This window comes from Doryrhamphus excisus, linkage group LG17, assembly GCF_037039965.1.
Source record: "Doryrhamphus excisus strain RoL-2023G ecotype Guam linkage group LG17, RoL_Dexc_Guam_v1.1, whole genome shotgun sequence".
Taxonomy (NCBI): domain Eukaryota; kingdom Metazoa; phylum Chordata; class Actinopteri; order Syngnathiformes; family Syngnathidae; genus Doryrhamphus; species Doryrhamphus excisus.
In genome coordinates this window covers 2,651,052-2,669,513 of record NC_136373.1, presented here as the reverse complement: position 1 = coordinate 2,669,513, position 18,462 = coordinate 2,651,052, and the positions used below count along the sequence as shown (strand labels likewise).

Sequence of the window (18,462 nt, the reverse complement as noted above, 5' to 3'; positions counted from 1 at the left end):
AACAGGGGGCTGTGCATTATCATGTCGCAACATGAGGTGATGCCTTTGGTTTAATAACAATTGCAACAGGGGGCTGTGCATTATCATGTCGCAACATGAGGTGATGCCTTTGGTTTAATAACAATTGCAAAATGAGGCTGTGCATTATCATGCCGCAACATGAGGTGATGCCTTTGGTTTAATAACAATTGAAACATAGGGCTGTGCATTATCATGCCGCAACATGAGGTGATGCCTTTGGTTTAATCACAATTGAAACGAGGCTGTGCATTATCATGCCGCAACATGAGGTGATGCCTTTGGTTTAATCACAATTGAAACGAGGCTGTGCATTATCATGCCGCAACATGAGGTGATGCCTTTGGTTTAATAACAATTGCAACAGGGGGCTGTGCATTATCATGCCGCAACATGAGGTGATGCCTTTGGTTTAATCACAATTGCAACATGGGGCTGTGCATTATCATGCCACAACATGAGGTGATGCCTTTGGTTTAATCACAATTGCAACATAGGGCTGTGCATTATCATGCCGCAACATGAGGTGATGCCTTTGGTTTAATAACAATTGCAAAAGGAGGCTGTGCATTATCATGCCGCAACATGAGGTGATGCCTTTGGTTTAATAACAATTGCAACAGGGGGCTGTGCATTATCATGTCGCAACATGAGGTGATGCCTTTGGTTTAATAACAATTGCAAAAGGAGGCTGTGCATTATCATGCCGCAACATGAGGTGATGCCTTTGGTTTAATAACAATTGCAACAGGGGGCTATGCATTATCATGCCGCAACATGAGGTGATGCCTTTGGTTTAATAACAATTGCAAAATGAGGCTGTGCATTATCATGCCGCAACATGAGGTGATGCCTTTGGTTTAATAACAATTGCAAAATGAGGCTGTGCATTATCATGCCGCAACATGAGGTGATGCCTTTGGTTTAATAACAATTGCAAAAGGAGGCTGTGCATTATCATGCCGCAACATGAGGTGATGCCTTTGGTTTAATAACAATTGCAAAAGGAGGCTGTGCATTATCATGCCGCAACATGAGGTGATGCCTTTGGTTTAATCACAATTGCAACAGGGGGCTGTGCATTATCATGCTGCAACAGGAAGTGACAGTTGTGGATGAATTGCTCAACTGAAACGAGGCTGTGCATTATCATGCCGCAACATGAGGTGATGCCTTTGGTTTAATCACAATTGAAACATAGGGCTGTGCATTATCATGCCGCAACATGAGGTGATGCCCTTGGTTTAATAACAATTGAAACATAGGGCTGTGCATTATCATGCCGCAACATGAGGTGATGCCTTTGGTTTAATAACAATTGAAACATAGGGCTGTGCATTATCATGCCGCAACATGAGGTGATGCCTTTGGTTTAATAACAATTGCAAAAGGAGGCTGTGCATTATCATGCCGCAACATGAGGTGATGCCTTTGGTTTAATAACAATTGCAACAGGGGGCTGTGCATTATCATGTCGCAACATGAGGTGATGCCTTTGGTTTAATAACAATTGCAAAAGGAGGCTGTGCATTATCATGCCGCAACATGAGGTGATGCCTTTGGTTTAATAACAATTGCAACAGGGGGCTATGCATTATCATGCCGCAACATGAGGTGATGCCTTTGGTTTAATAACAATTGCAAAATGAGGCTGTGCATTATCATGCCGCAACATGAGGTGATGCCTTTGGTTTAATAACAATTGCAAAATGAGGCTGTGCATTATCATGCCGCAACATGAGGTGATGCCTTTGGTTTAATAACAATTGCAAAAGGAGGCTGTGCATTATCATGCCGCAACATGAGGTGATGCCTTTGGTTTAATAACAATTGCAAAAGGAGGCTGTGCATTATCATGCCGCAACATGAGGTGATGCCTTTGGTTTAATCACAATTGCAACAGGGGGCTGTGCATTATCATGCTGCAACAGGAAGTGACAGTTGTGGATGAATTGCTCAACTGAAACGAGGCTGTGCATTATCATGCCGCAACATGAGGTGATGCCTTTGGTTTAATCACAATTGAAACATAGGGCTGTGCATTATCATGCCGCAACATGAGGTGATGCCCTTGGTTTAATAACAATTGAAACATAGGGCTGTGCATTATCATGCCGCAACATGAGGTGATGCCTTTGGTTTAATAACAATTGAAACATAGGGCTGTGCATTATCATGCCGCAACACTCAGTGGTGTGTCAAACTTTATTTCTAAACTTTATGAATCGCCACGGCACCGCACTCGTGCCGTTCAAGAGTTGCATTGAGGTCATGGCTAATCTACCATAGCAACAACCCCGGTCGGCGTGACTCGTTAAGTAGCCGTATTTTACCCACGGCCCTATTAAGGAAGTTTATTTTACAGCCGAACAGGCTGCCGAAATATATTATTTTAGATGAACCCTGGTTTGTTAGTTTTCTTACTTTTGTGGGGGGGTTTTGTTACTTTTTGATATGTGCCCAAATGACTGGGTAGTGTTGAATTGGGAATGGATGCCATTGTTGCTCCACGAAACTTAACTGAACCATTGATAATTTAATCGTAGTGTTATTGAATGTATATACGTATAATTGGACTATATTCATACCTAAAGTGCATTTTAAACTTTAAATGTGATTTGATATGATCTTGGTGACAAATACTAATGCTGTACCGATTGTAGTATGAACAATCTTACCGCTTTTCCTTCTGGATACTAAAGGGTGTTATTCCAGTCTACGGCCAGCAGGAGGCGGAAAAGGAGCGCGCAGTGAAGGTGAAAATGCTGACTTGTCAGGGTTATTGACTTCTGCTGTTGCTGCCGTGGAGGATGCTGGGAAATGTTTGTGCGTGTGTCACGTGGGGTGGAGCCATGACGTGCACTGGCAATGCTTTCACACACACACACACACACACACACACTGCGGTGCATGCAGCCTCGACATTTGAACGACTCGGGTCCATCTGCACTTCTGTAACACCGCGCGTGTCCTGCAGCGTGCACGCGCAGTTGAGTTACATAATTCCCGCCTGACGTCACTGCAAGCCTGGACAAGTAAACACATGACGTCACTGAACGGGGCTTTTATATTGTCCGTATTGTTACACTGTCTTGTATTGTTGTATTCATATATTATTTATCAACTAATTCTGATCTTAATCAACAAATTAAAGGCAAAAGTCACAAAATAATTCGCTAATGTTGAAAAATGTCAAGTGAATATATCACTATCAGTATCGACCACGTTTGTTTGGAGAGCTTTCAAAATCCCTCTACGAGTGCGTAAGTATATATATGAGTGTATAAGTACTTGTGGTACTTGCAAGTAGTAGTGAGAGTATTTAGAACACCACGGCAGCAGTCAATGTGATTGTTTTCTTTGATTGTATGAGCTAGTGGTTAGCTGTTAGCATGCCGCATTTTCTTCCTAACGATCTGTTATGACCACCATCGCCCCCTAGTGTTTAGGAGGCACACAGCGTTTGTCCAAGGATGTAATTAGACCGTTTTTAAAAATATTTAAATTGCATTGATATAGATAATTAAAATATTGTCATTGTATTTCATGTATTATCGGTTAGTCTGTATCAAAAAAAGGACAGGCATTTTTTTCTGCACATAAATAAATGTCTTTATTTCTTATCTGCTGTCTTTCCATGAAGCCATTGAGGATGAGAAGGAATGAGAAGGAATGAGAAGGAATGAGCTGGGCTGCGGTACGTGAGTATTTGTATTCATTGCACATAGAAATATAGAAATCTAAATATATACACCATTAGGTCAAGTCTGTCAACAAGGCAATATATTTATTATGCATGTGATGAATGTATTAAATATAGACATATATATATATATATGTTGTCTTTGACACTGTGAAGGAGAAAGCATAGAACACTCAGTACAACCCCAAAAATAACAAAACAAAATCTTTTTAACAGGAATATTACAATATAATATTATACAAATCTATACGTTTTCATTGGGTGTACTCTTTATGATAGTATTTACAAATCTATAAATACGCAGGTAGATGAGAAAACACCAGCAGCGGAACCCCGTTCCTATTCTACGCTCTTCTACTTCTGATACTCTCAAGTGGGTGGAGTTGGCACGCTTCTATCGCACAGTGGAGGAGCGGTGACAACGTGGTGAATCCCACTTCACATGCTGGGAATCCTGCACTCGGAATCCCGCTACACATGCGCCGAGAATCCCAACTTCACGTATGGTAAACAAAACCAAAATCCAATCCCGATAAATAAATATTTAGTAAAATATATCAGAGTATTATTTATGCTTGGATTTCTGCTCCAATGCCACATTTGTTTTCTGTGTGGTAAAATACTTGAACCATAGAATAATAATATAGAGATTCTTACAAGTAGAAAATATCATCTAGACATTTCATAAGGCATCGGGTGGGACCTGCTAGACATTCGTACTACTAAAAGAAATCAACTTGTATAAATATACTTCTATACTCGTGTACCGCGCATACATTTCATAGTGACAGTGCACATCGACTGACACACACACACACACACATTTTGACTTAATTCATCATTTTTTTTCTGGAATATTTCAACTCCATGCACCTAAAAACAGCATTATCTTTCATCAAAATGTTCTGGGTAAAATAAAACGTGTCTTCTTCCCAGTTAGCGTACCACATGTTATAATATTAATATTTTGATTTTATATTATTCTCGTAACATTCTACATTTTTCTCATACCTAAATTTCCAGAAATGCCCATTTTGCTTTGTTTGTTTCTTAGAATATTAAAAATGTTAACAATACTTTTGTGAATATTTAATTTCTGACATTTTTGGGGAATTTTTCTTGTCTAATGCTATTTTTTGTTTTTTTTTAAAGTTGCAAGTGCCCCCCTGTTTGAGTTTTGAAGCAAAGAAAAAAAGCATAGCTATATCGTAGCCGCACTCACACCGGGAGTCGTCACAATAAATAGTCTTGGTACCTTGGTTTGTGTGCTCACATTTGGGTTGCAGCAAAAACAAACACACACACACACACATGCGCATCCTGCCCTCAGCAGCCATCTTTTATAGCCGTGTGTTGTGCGTGTAGCTTGGAGGTCGCGTGCCTTCTTTTGCGGTCAGTGCAGGTGTCTTGTTGACGTCTACCTCAGTCTGAAAGACAAGTGCAAGCAATTATAAACCTTTAGAAAGGAACACACACACACACACACACACACACAGGATTTCATCCCCTCTCTGCACGCGCTCTCCGTTACGTAACGCAGTGCGATGGGGGGAGGGGCCGTGCCGCGTTGCTGCCAGAGAGAGAGAGAGGAAAGCCACGATGGAACTTAGACCTTCCACGTCCCATAGGCCCGTCACAAATCATCCTTGATAATCCATATTATCGAAAACATTTTCTTTTTTCACATTTTTTTTCAAGTCATAATCTTGTCTGAAACAAAACAAAATAAAATTTTTGAAAAATCTGGTAGGAAAATGTTTTAGGGGAATAATATGGAATAATATGGATAATGCAAAGCCCCATGTTTCAATTGCTCCATTCATCATTATTAGAATTTTATGACAATAATGTTGCTACATTTACACTCCTATTAGCCAATATAGTAGACCTAATAAGAGAAAATAAGACATATTAAGCATAATAAACCTGTTTACCACCTTCTAAAATCATTAGAGCCCTCTAGACATGACATAACACCCCTACAGTCACCTTTACACTTCTATTAGCCAATATAGTAAACATCATAAAAGAAAATAAGACATATTAGGCATAATAAACCTGTTTACCACCTTCTAAATACACTTTTTAACATCATTAGAGCCCTTTAGACATGGCATAACACCCCTATAGTCACCTTTACACTTCTATTAGCCAATATAGTAGACATCATAAGAGAAAATAAGACATATTAGGCATAATAAACCTGTTTACCACCTTCTAAATACACTTTTTAACATCATTAGAGCCCTCTAGACATGGCATAACAGCCCTATAGTCACCTTTACACTCCTATTAGCCAATGCAGTAGACCTAATAAGAGGAAATAGGACATATTAAGCATTATAAAGCTGTTTACCACCTTCTAAGTACACATTTTAACATCATTAGAGCTCTCTAGACATGACATAACACCCCTACAGTCACCTTTACACTTCTATTAGCCAATATAGTAGACATCATAAAAGAAAATAAGACACATTAGGCATAATAAACCTGTTTAGCACCTTCTAAATGCACTTTTTAACATCATTAGAGCCCTCTAGACATGGCATAACACCCCTATAGTCACATTTACACTCCATATTAGGCATAAGTCTCACCTTTGGCGGTGGTGGCAGCCTCCTTGAAGCCCAAGCAGACGTAGGGCGCGCTGTGTAATCCGCCCACGCCACCTTTGCAGCTGCTCGCCGCTTTGAAGCCGACCATACGTTCGCGTTTGCCGTCCAGGAGGTTCAAGGCGATGTAGTCGAGTCCGTGCGGGTAACCCGCCGCCCGGTCCATAGGGCTGCCGCCACACTCCTCGTCGGAGCCCTCGCTGCTTCGCGACGAGATGTTCTCCACCGAGCTGTGCCTCTTCCCGGTCTCACCACGAGCGAAGGAAGGGATGACGGGGGTCACCGTGGCCGTGGAGGAGAAGGTCTCGGAGCTGTGGCGCCGACGTCCTTGCGGGTTGGCACGGATCACCTTTGCGGAGCCGACAGGGTCCAGGAGGCAGGAGGGGGCCTCCTCCAGGAGGAAGACGCCGATGCCTTCTGTGATGGCCGGCTTCCTCCCTCTGATGTTCTCGCCACTGAACAAATATTATTATTATTAACAACATGGTCTGTGCCAAAGGGCCGCACTTTGGACACCCTTGGTGTACATTTGGAGTTGATGCCCATACCTTGTGGAGCCCTGAGGAACCAGCTGGGGGGGCGAGCTGGTCATCCCAAACGTCCTTTCCGTGTAGTCGCTCTCCACGTCAGTCCCCTCCCTGGGCCCGGTCCCACCATCCAGACGGTACTCTTCAGAACTGGGACATGCAGACAGGTCTGGGACCGCAGCCTCCGGCAGGTGCGAGGCCAAGTCACAGGAAGTGCTCCTCGGACGCTCGTTGTGGGGACTCAAAGACGACAAGCGGCTCTCTTCAGACCCCGTAGAAGTCGGCGAGAACCGGTTTTTACCAAAGTTGATGTTTATGTACTCTCCGGGGCTGCGGGGCTCCCCAGGCAGCGGGTGCTCGTTCATGCTAGGCAGGGTCCTGACGGTGTCGAGGGACAGCCTGTTGGGCCGGCATTGCCTCCCCCTGTGGGGCAAGTTGTCCGCCGCCCAACCGTGTCTGGCCGGGCTCGGCGGCAAGGTTTGAGCTTGCATCACAGAATAGTCGTCGCAATCCGACGCCCTCGGGAAGGAACTTTGAGGGCTCATCAACACATACTGACCTCCGTCGTCACTCTTGGAGGCGGGGCTTTTGGCGGGGAGAGATAGGGAACCCGACTGGTACGCCGCCCTCCCCGTGTAGTAGTCAGGTGGGGTCTGGAGTGCAGGTGGGTTTCCCGGTGACATGTTCATGTATTCTCCATGCCGGTCTGGGCTGTCCATGGAGGACTTGGAGCCACACCACATTCTCATGTAACCGTTGTCCTCCAGGGACATGTTGGATGGGGAGCTGGTCTTGTAGCCCCTGGCGGCCACCCCATGGGGGCGCACTCTGGGGTTGATGATCTGCTTCGGAGCAGAGACACACATGGGGCTCATGGGTAGGTAGTTGTCTACCTTGCCGCAGAACGGTACCACCCCCGGAGTCATCGCCACATAGCCGTCATCGCCCAGGTTACTACTTGAACTTCGGGATGAACCGATTTCTACGTCTCCGTAATCTTCGGGGTAGCTCACTTTGGGCGAGGCGGAGTTGTGTCCATCTCCATCGCGAGCCAACCTCATGAGCGTGTACTCGTCCAGGGAGGCGGAGGACAGCGGCGTCACCACCTTCTGTTGACGCGGCGTAGTGAGCGAGTGGGTTCGCTTCCTGTAAGCTTTGTCCAGCGCCGCTCCTTCGTCGCGGGACGGGGGGGTGCTGGACAAGGAGTCGGATGTGAACTTTGCTTCCACCGGACTACAGCTGTAATCGTCGCACAGCATGAATGCGGTGTCGCTAAGGGAACCGGAGATGGAGGTGCTACAGCTGAAGGGTCGGCCACCCTTGTCGGGGGTGGAGAGACCGGGGCACCCAGGAGAAACACTGATGGGGCTGGAGGTGCCGGGAGGGGAGTTGGACGCCGGTATGGACAGGCTGTGATGCAGGTTCGAGGACGACTCGAGCATCCTGCAAGTACGCCCGCTGCTCAGAGTGTGGGACCGGCTGAGTTGGGCGCCCACGTTGGGACCGGTAGCTGCCCCGGTCCCCGGCATCGACGTGGACACAGGCCACGACATGCTCCCGTCTCCCTCGCTGGAGGTTCTCACCCGGCAGGATGTGAACTTCCTCCCCGGGGACGTTGCAGCTGCGCTGTCGGTTCTGGATCTTCTCACCAAGCCGGTCTGACTCGGGGGCAAGTTGTTGAGGTTGCGTCGCGACGGCACCGAAATTGGGTTGGTGCTAGCGGACTGGCTTTTGCTCCTGGGCCTGAACTCCGAGAGCTCTTTCATAGCCTTCATGGCTTCCAGGATGGTCTCGTGGATATTCTGGGCCACCACCGAGTCCTCGGCCTGCATCCAGAACTCCCCGGGCCCGGTAATTGCCGATCGGCCAACCTCGATGAAGAAGAAGCTGTCCGAGTGGCCGCATCTCCTGATGTTCATCAGCTGTAAACAAACTGCTGCCCTTTCAGAGTTCAGCTTCACAAAGCTGATGGTCCGGCTGGACAAGCAAAGCCTGAAGACCCCGGTTAGGTTTTTCACCTGACCCAGACCTTTGGATTTTAAATTGACCTGCCATACCTCCTTGTAGGCTGCAGGGGCGACCAGTCCGTAGCTGGCCTCTTCGAAGCCCACCAAGGAGGAAGTGCAAGCGGGGCTGTCGTACATCCTGCCCTCGGTCAGAAGGTCCGTCAGAACGACGTACCAGCTCTCCTGGTCCTGCTCGCAGTCCGCGGCCACTGCGAAGTACTCGTCCTTGGTGTAGAGGGCGATCAGGTGTTTGTGTTTGGCGTCCGCCCGCTTGTTGACGCAGAGGCAGGAGTCCAAGCCGATGATCCGTTTGGCGGCGCCCTTGCTCCGCCATTTCTTCTCGCTGTCGTAGTACTCCAGCCGGGCTGGAGATCCCTCCGCCGGCTCTCTGAGCACAAAAAAGCGCCGGTGTCCGTGTTTGTGCTTCCGCAGGTAGCCGCACTTTTTCACGCCATTAGATAACAGGTGTCCCGCCGTCCCCGGTGGACTTGCCATTGCTGTCCCGTAAAATAAAAAGATCTCAATTCCGGCCACGCAAAGTTAAAGATAAAAGCTGTAAAAGCGACGGCGTCGTCATTCAGTCCGTGTCAAACATGTCCGCCGCGTTGGACGGCAAAGCTGCGGTCAAAACTGGCGTCCGAGTGATCCAGTTGTGGAGAAAAACAACACGTGACGCGCTGCTCTAAAAACAGAATGGAGAGGCGAGTCATAGGGGGGCGTGCCTGTCCATCATCCCGATCCGCGGCCGCTTATTGGCTGGCTCCGTCATTCAAGCACGATAAGCAACGCCCCCCTTCTTCTTGGCTCATTTGGAGAAAAACAACATTGGGAGCCTGTTGAATTTCCGGGTTTTTTGTCACAAAACAGTGTAGTTTGTGGAACGTGGTACGTGGGTCCTTATAAAAGAATGCTTTCGATTGAATTGGACGATTGAACATTTGCAAGGCGGGACGTTAATGCCGTTCTATAATCTCACTTGTTACATAAGCGGTGTTTTCAAACCAATATATTCATCATAAATCATCATCATAATAATAATAAAATAAATGAACTGCACTTGAAGTGACGGAATGATTGTTGTTATTGCTTAATATGCGTCATAAATGTTCTTGGAAAAACAGTCAGGGTGATGTGAAGTGGTGGACAAACACTGCCACCATCTGGCCTTTTCAGACAAACACACTCATACTGTAAACTGCAATATGACATGATATAATACAATAATAATTACAATATAAATAAAGTTAATACAAGTTAGTACAAAATAAAGCTGTCATTCTTGGTAGATGAGTTTGGGGAAAAGTTACGCTCAAAAATTAATTACAAGATGTTCATAATACTTGTTGCGACCTTGTAAATACACCTTTTAAACATCATTAGAGCCCTCTAAACATGACATAACACCCCTATAGTCACCTTTACAATCCTATTTCCCAATATAGTAGATATCATAAGAGAAAATAAGACATATTAGGCATAATAAACCTGTTTACCACATTCTAAATACACTTTTTAACATCATTAGAGCCCTCTAGACATGACATAACACCCCCATAGTCACTTTTGCTTTCTATTACCCAATATAGTACACATCATAAGACAATATAAGACATATTAGGCAAAATAAACCTGTTTATCATCTTCTAAATACACTTTTTAACATCATTAGAGCCCTCTAGACATGACATAACACCCCCATAGTTACCTTTGCACTCTTATTACCCAATATAGTAGACATCATAAAAGAAAATAAAACATATTAGACATAACAAATCTGTTTACCACACAAAATTGGATTTATTGTGAAACCTGAAAACAACAGAAATTGTCAGTGTTTTAGATAGCAAGCAGAGCACGGAGCCGCCTGTTGCTAGGCAGAATTCACACTAGTCATAATGGATATATGAGAATGAAAGCCGCAAATTTACAAGAAAATAGTCAGACATTTCTAGTAAATTCACGAAAAATTAAAATGAAAATCACAAAAACACAAAAGTTGTTTACTTTTGTTGTTTTTGTGCAATTATATTTTTAGAATGCACACCACTGTAATGTGAACAATGTTAACATGAAGCCTTTTGCTAACTTGTATTCATTAAAAAAACACAAAATAAAGGCGACAATAAGCCAACTGCACGTCGCTTGTCCGCCTGCGGGAGGCAGCAATGAGCTAAACCACAAAAGCGCCAACGCCATCCGTTGCCCGAAGAAGAATTTCGGGATGGCCTTCTGTGATGTGTGTGTGTTTTATTCGTGTAGTAAAGCGTCACATTGTGGAACGAAATAGTGCGTCGTGTCTTGTGACACTCGGGTCACGAAGACGGTCTGGACGGACTCCGAAATGCTGCCCGGGTTGCTTTTGTTTGTGTCGGCGATGGGCTCGCTGCTCGGCGCGGACAGCACAGCCGGGAGAAAGCTTCACTATGTAACCGTGGTGAGTGTTTAGTATTGGGGGGAAAAAAGCTGCACCGTCTAACCCTGGTAACTGGTAAGTTACCCTGGTAAGTCTTTTTGGGTTCGTTGAAAGCGACTGGCGAGCTAACACGTCTTGTGACTTCCCTAGCTAGCTAGCATACCTTTCCAAAGTTCGCCACTATACTCCTCTTGGATTCCACTTTAAGTAGTCAGTGTACAGCTTGCCGAAAACTTATTAACAGCAGTCATCAGGACATAAAATAAAGCTTCTTTCATGTCACGTGGTATGACCCTATCAAAAGAACTCTTATTAAAGTGCCATGCATAGACTGTCAATCATGCCATGACTACAATATGCTTGCATTTTATCAGAACAAAGTCAATAACGGGGGAAATCATTCACTTTTATGACAATAGAGTCAAAATATGATAACAAAAAAAAATGGGGGAAAACCACAAAGATGCAAAGATGTTTTCTGCTGGTGAAAGCAGCGATCTCACTGCCAGAAAGCAACCAGAACAGCAAAAAGGAAAAAGCCCCAGCAGTTACTGTTGTGAAATAACCTCCAAAATGTCCTATTATGACATGATTATCAATTATCATGCTGACTGGCTGCTTCAGGCTTCACACCCTCTGCTGGCGTTTTTTTCTTCAGTGGCCATGGAATGTGTCGGGGACGTGACAACATAGAACAGGCACGTATGGATGAATCAGCGAGAATAAAGTCCGAATATTCATAGACAAAAAACAAACAAACACAGGGGAAGAAAACACATTCAGTTTTATGAGAAAGAAGTCAAAATAGTATTAGACAAGACAGCAAAAAAAGTGGAAAAACAGTTGTCATTTATGATAATAAAGTCAAAATATTAAGAGGAAAACAGTAAAAATGGGGGGCCAAATGTGTGTGTGATTCTATCAGAATAAAGTCAAAATATTAAGAGAAAAAACTGTAAAGATGGGGGGAATTTTGAGAATAAAATCTAAATATTAACATACAAAAACAGTAAAAAATGGGAAAACCCAGCTGTGATGTTCTGAGAATAAAGTCAAAAATATTAAGAGACAAGAAAGACAAGCTGTAAAAATGTTGGGAAAATGTCTGTAATTTTATCAGAATAAAGTCAAAATATTAAGAGAAACCAAATTGGAAAAGTGGGGGGAAACAGCTGTAACTTCATGAGAATAAAGTCAAAATATTATGAGAAAACAAACAGTAAAAGTGGGGTAAAACCAGTTGTAATTTTATGAGAATAAAGTCAAAATATTCAGAGGGAAAAAAGCTGTAAAAATGTTGGGAAAATGTCTGTAATTTTATCAGAATAAAGTCAAAATATTAAGAGGAAAAAAACAAAAAAATCTGTGGGAAGTGTGTGTAATTTCATCACAATAACATCAAAATATTAACAGAAAAAAACAGTAAAAATGGGGAAATAACAGCTTTAATTTTCTGAGAATAAAGTCAAAATATTAAGAGGGGAAAAAAAATTAAAAAAATGGGGGGGGCAGCTGTAATCTTCTGAGAATAAATTTAAAACATGAAGAGAAAAAAAATGTAAAAATGTGTGTAATTTTCTGAGAATAAAGTCAAAATATTGTTAGAAAAAAACCATCAAAATGTGGGAGAAAGCTGAGCAGTTTTCCGAGACTGACTGACTTGGGAATCTTGTGGATCCGGCATGACCAATCTGGCTTGTTTCCTGCAGCTGTTTCGCCACGGCGACAGATCGCCGGTGAAGGCCTATCCCACCGATCCCTACCAAGAGAACGCCTGGCCTCAAGGCTTCGGCCAGCTGTCCCGGGTACGCGCCCTCAGCCCTAAGCGTACCCCCCCGTACGTCCCCCGATCACGTCTTCCCTTGTCCTGGTGTGTGTGTGTGTTCCCAGGAAGGGATGCGTCAGCACTTGGAGTTGGGCCGCTTTTTAAGGACTCGATACCGAGGCTTTCTTAATGACAGCTACGTCCGACACGAGGTATGTGCCTGGCGTCATGTGACCGTTTCTAAGTCCAGCATGCTAACCACTACACCATGGCGGCAAAAAGTGGCTAGTCATAATTTGTGATGCATTCAAGGACTTGTTTTTTTTGTGTGTGTTTTCAGATCTCTGTTCGCAGCACGGACTACGATCGTACCCTGATGAGCGCCGAGGCCAACCTCGCAGGTGACGCCGCCTGTTTGTTCCCCGCCCCACCTATGGGGTCGTACTTAGTATTTATGTGTGTGGGCGTCCCTCAGGGCTCTACCCTCCCAGCGATGAGCAACTCTTCTCCCCGGACTTGAAGTGGCAGCCCATCCCCGTGCACACCGTGCCGAAGAGCGAGGAGAAGGTACGCAAGCACGCGGCCATCTTAGCACGTCACCGTCTCTCAGCGCCCGCCATTTTTTCCCCGCAGCTGCTGTCCTTCCCCCTGGGCGACTGCCCTCGCTACGAGGAGCTCATGAACCAGACTGAACTCACCCAGGAATTCCTCAACGTAACGGCCGCTAACAAGGTCCCGCTAACACCGCCCCTCTCTTGTCCCCACTGGCACATTCCACTCCACACAGCAACAACAACATGGAACACAATCACTTATTCCACCTGCATAACAAGTACATTACCGAGTACATTTCTATATGGGAATGCGACTAAAATATAATGGGAATAGAGTCCTAATGTTATAGGAATAAAGTGTTGATATAATGGGAATAGAGTCGTAATGTAATGGGAATAGAGTCGTAATGTAATGGGAATAAAGTGTTGATATAATGGGAATAGTCGCAATGTTAAAGGAATAAAGTGTTGATATAATGGGAATAGAGTCGTAATGTAATGGGAATAGAGTCGTAATGCAATGGGAATAAAGTGTTGCTATAATGGGAATAGAGTGTTGCTATAATGGGAATAGAGTCGTCCTGTCAAAGCAATAAAGTGTTGATATAATGGGAGTAGAGTCGTAATGTTATGGGAATAAAGTGTTGCTATAATGGGAATAGAGTCGTAATGTAATGGGAATAAAGTGTTGCTATAATGGGAATAGAGTCGTCCTGTTAAAGCAATAAAGTGTTGATATAATGGGAGTAGAGTCGTAATGTAATGGGAATAAAGTGTTGCTATAATGGGAATAGAGTCGTACTGTTAAAGGAATAAAGTGTTGATATAATGGGAGTAGAGTCGTAATGTAATGGGTATAAAGGTTGATATAATGGGAATAGAGTTGTAATGTTAAAGGAATAAAGTGTTTGTATAATATGTATAGTCTTAATGTAATGGGAATAAAGGTTGACATAATGGGAATAAAGGCTGATACAATGGGAATAACGTGTTGATATAATGGGCATAGAGTCCTAATGTTATGGGAATAAAGTGATCCTATAAGGAGAATAGATGATTGATGAAATGGGTGAAATATTTGTAAGCTTTCTTAAAAAAAAAAAAATCAGGCGCATGAAGAATGGGCGTGGCGTTGATGTAAAGTGGGCGTGTCTGTGATGGTGTGTTTTTGTGTGTGTTTACAGGACATCATAGCGCTGGTGAAAAACCAAACAGGACTGAATAAGACCAGCGTGGACACGGTGTGGGGGGTGTATGACACCCTCTTCTGTGAGGTAACGCACACACACGCACACACACACACATATGCACCTTTATTGAATGCAGGTGTGTGTGTGTTTCAGTCCCGTCACAACATGACGGCTCCTGCCTGGGTGACCCCGTCCGTCATGGAGAAGCTGCGCTTCCTCAAAGACTTTGGCTTCCGGGTGAGGAGGAGGAAGACTCTTAAAGGGACAGCGTCCCATATTCCATCCTGGAGTTGGAGGCCAAGCGACGCTCACGTCCTGTCCTGTCCTTCCCCAGGTTGTCTTTGGCGTCTACAAGCAGCAGGAGAAGAGTCGCCTGCAAGGAGGTGTGTACTTATACCATACTGTACCTTCATCAAATACAGCCTCCATACTGTACATATACAGTAATATATACACACACATGCTGTCAATCGATTAAAATATTTGATTGCAATTAATCGCATTGTCCATAGTTAAGTAATCACAGATAGAAATATTTTTTTATCTATAATGAGTAGTAGAAATCTCTGGTAAATGATTCAATGTGCAACTACAACAATAATTACATCAAATTTTATGTAAAAGTATGTAAAAAAATATATATGTAAAAAAATATATACTGTCCATACACTCTATACACGTTAGTAAGGTGCCCCCTTTTTTTCTTGCCACTTTTATTTTTAAAAAGTTGTCTTTTATTGTAAAATATGAAAGGTAGAAGAGTATGATGCTAATAATAATAATAATAATAATAATAATAATAATAAGCTGTGTTGTTCCAGGGATGTTATTGGGCGAAATAGTGAAGAATCTTTCCAATGCCGCCGTTTCTACGGACAAGCAGCGTCTGAAAATGATGATGCTTTCAGCGGTGAGAGAACTTCCTTCTCTCTTCCCTCCATCACCGTACCTTACACTCCTGTGTGTGTGTGTGTGTGTGTGTGTGTGTGTGTGTGTGTGTGTGTGTGTGTGTGTGTGTGTGTGTGTGTGTGTGTGTGTGTGTGTGTGTGTGTGTGTGTGTGTGTGGCAGCATGACACCACCGTGGCAGCCCTGCAGGCCAGCTTGAACGTCTTCAATGGCAGACAGCCGCCCTACGCCTCCTGTCACATGATCGAGCTGTACATGGAGGAAAACGGGTAAACAATATGGGAATACAGTCATCATATTATGGGAATAGTCATCATATTATGGGAATAAAGTCATCATCATATCGGGATTAAAGTCATATTATGGGAATATAGTCACAATGTTATGCAAATAAGGTCAAAATGTTATGGGAAAAATTCTACACATGGGAATAAAGGCACAATTATGGGAATAAAGTCATAGTATAATGGGGAAAAAATTAAAAATATGGGAATAAAATCACAATATTGTGGAAATAAGATCATAATGGGAATAAATTCACTATTATGGGAATAAAGTCATTATGAGAATAAATTAAACATATTATGGTAACAAAATTTACACAAAGCTACAATATTTGGAAAATGAAAATGGAGAAATTGTAGGATATGTGAATAATATTAATATTACATATCTTAAAAATATTAAACTCTATAGTTTAATTTCTATTCCTTTTTGAAAAAGTTGCATTTAGATGAGAATAAACTTGTTTTACATGTTAATATAGTGACTGCTCATGTTTATTTTAATTTATTTTAATTTGATGAGAAACAAAACAGAATAAACAAACAATGTGTGCACACACACACACACACACACACTAGTGTAATAACTGTGTGTATGTGTGCGCCCAGGTCCGCATCGGTGTCCATGTTTTACCGCAACGACAGCCGGGAGGATCCGTACGCTCTTCAGCTGCCGGGCTGCTCCATGGACTGCCCCCTAGAGGACTTTATCAGAATCACAAAGCTCTCCATCTCCGACGACAGAGAGCAAGAATGCCGGCTGCCTTCCGGCGCCAGCAACAAAGGTGACACAAACACGCTTACGACTTCATATCCACTTTCACTAGTTAACATGCGATGACAAGTCTATTTATCATTCATTCATTTTCTACCATGCTGGAGCCTATCCCAGCTGACTTAGGGCGAGAGGCGGGGTACACCCTGGACTGGTGGCCAGCCAATCACAGGGCACATATAGACAAACAACCATTCACACTCTCATTCATACCTATGGACAATTTGGAGTCGCTAATTAACCTAGCATGTTTTTGGAATGTGGGAGGAAACCGGAGTACCCGGAAAAAACCCACGCATGCACGGGGAGAACATGCAAACTCCACACAGAGATGGCCGAGGGTCTCAGGAATGTCTCGTTTTCTGTCATGATGTCGACTATATTGAGTAATAGGAGTGTAAAGGTGACTATAGGGGTGTTATGTCATGTCTAGAGGGCTCTAATGATGTTGAAAAGCATATTTAGAATGTGGTAAACATGTTTTTTTATGTTCTAACTTCCATAACATTCTATTTATTAACTTGGAGTCCGGGCGGCATGGCGGTTTAGTGGTTAGCGCACAGACCTCACAGCTAGGAGACCAGGGTTCAATTCCACCCTTGGCCATCTCTGTGTGGAGTTTGCATGTTCTCCCTGTGCATGTGTGGGTTTTCTCCGGGTACTACAGTTTCCCCCCACATTCCAAAAACATGCTAGGTTAATTAGCGACTCCAAATTGTCCATAGGTATGAATGTGAGTGTGAATGGTTGTTTGTCTATATGTGCCCTGTGATTGGCTGGCCACCAGTCCAGGGTGTACCCCGCCTCTCGCCCGAAGACAGCTGGGATAGGCTCCAGCACCCCCGCGACCCTCGTGAGGAAAAAGCGGTAGAAAATGAATGAATGAATGAACTTGGAGTCCAATATGGTGGCTGGGTCTGCAGCTAAAGGTTGGACGACTGTAGCTTTAAATGAAAAGTGATGGCAGCCTTTCAAGGGAATCGTCCTCGCATATTCTCCAACTTGGCTAGCTTAGCATGAAACACTTGTTTGCTTAATGTTTCTTTCCGCCATCAGAGGTGATCATCACTCTGGCGGCGTCGGGGTGCCTGCTGCTGTTCCTCGTCGTCGTCCTCTTCATCTCCATCATCCGCCACAGGGAGCCGCCGGGCGGCCGGGGCTACCGCCACGTCATCAACCAGGACGGGGGCGAGGAGTCCTGACAGGAGCGGGGCGGCGGGGTGGTCGTCGACGGTCGCAGACGAAGCAGCTCGTCGTCTTGGGACCGCAGCGATGAAGATGAAGTTTGACACACATGAGGGGGGGGGGGCTCACGGCTTTCCTCTTTTAGACGGAGAAGCTTTTAAAGATGAGTGTGCGCTCGTACGCCTGTTTTTGTGAGTGTTTTGTTGTGCTCCCGACCAAGTAGGTGTGGCCTGCTGGATGAATGTTTGTACTTCACGTTTCTGTTTTGTTGCCAAAACAAATGTTTGATTTCACTGGAACAGCAGGGACATGGGAAAACCAGCATCATTTTACAAGAATAAAGTCTTTAACAATTACGAGAATGACAAATAGTCATTTTAGGAGAATTTCAACAAAACACACATACACATTAGAAATTAAAACACTTGTTCTATTAGATTGACTTTGTTTTACTGATATTATTATGTATTTTGTGTGTGTAAAAACAGACCACAACTGGTATTTTCATATTCGAACACCG

General features: G+C 44.0%; 2 protein-coding genes and 1 long non-coding RNA gene across 3 annotated transcripts; 2 read left to right on the top strand and 1 right to left on the bottom strand.

Moving 5' to 3' along the window:
* The first annotated feature begins 2,913 nt into the window (after window positions 1-2,913).
* LOC144901987 (uncharacterized) lies at window positions 2,914-4,609 on the top strand. The gene is made up of 3 exons (XR_013630195.1): window positions 2,914-3,281; window positions 3,662-3,715; window positions 4,026-4,609. It is a non-coding gene; the product is annotated as an uncharacterized LOC144901987 (long non-coding RNA).
* On the bottom strand, window positions 3,830-9,544 carry LOC131137652 (insulin receptor substrate 2-like). The gene is made up of 3 exons (XM_058085843.2): window positions 6,885-9,544; window positions 6,322-6,791; window positions 3,830-5,148 (listed from the first exon to the last, which is right to left on the bottom strand). The coding sequence occupies exons 1-3, from the start codon at window positions 9,362-9,364 to the stop codon at window positions 5,144-5,146; spliced, it is 2,955 nt and encodes a 984-aa protein (XP_057941826.2). The 5' UTR covers window positions 9,365-9,544; the 3' UTR covers window positions 3,830-5,143.
* A 1,516-nt stretch (window positions 9,545-11,060) lies between these two features.
* acp2 (acid phosphatase 2, lysosomal) lies at window positions 11,061-18,298 on the top strand. The gene is made up of 13 exons (XM_058085933.2): window positions 11,061-11,303; window positions 12,992-13,087; window positions 13,173-13,259; window positions 13,388-13,448; window positions 13,523-13,614; window positions 13,681-13,779; window positions 14,786-14,875; window positions 14,945-15,028; window positions 15,126-15,174; window positions 15,613-15,701; window positions 15,861-15,967; window positions 16,592-16,767; window positions 17,814-18,298. Exons 1-13 carry the CDS (start codon window positions 11,211-11,213, stop codon window positions 17,957-17,959), a joined length of 1,269 nt encoding a protein of 422 aa, XP_057941916.2. The 5' UTR covers window positions 11,061-11,210; the 3' UTR covers window positions 17,960-18,298.
* Window positions 18,299-18,462: the final 164 nt, after the last annotated feature.

Bases quoted from the DNA above. Each gene is read 5' to 3' on its own strand.
- acp2 (XM_058085933.2), top strand. From the start codon at position 11,211: ATGCTGCCCGGGTTGCTTTTGTTTGTGTCGGCGATGGGCTCGCTGCTC. The intron at 13,449-13,522 runs GTGACGCCGCCT...GGCGTCCCTCAG, and splicing joins CGCCGAGGCCAACCTCGCAG to GGCTCTACCCTCCCAGCGAT. The intron at 14,876-14,944 runs GTAACGCACACA...TGTGTGTTTCAG, and splicing joins ATGACACCCTCTTCTGTGAG to TCCCGTCACAACATGACGGC.
- LOC131137652 (XM_058085843.2), bottom strand. From the start codon at position 9,364: ATGGCAAGTCCACCGGGGACGGCGGGACACCTGTTATCTAATGGCGTG. The intron at 6,792-6,884 runs GTATGGGCATCA...ATATTTGTTCAG, and splicing joins GTTCCTCAGGGCTCCACAAG to TGGCGAGAACATCAGAGGGA.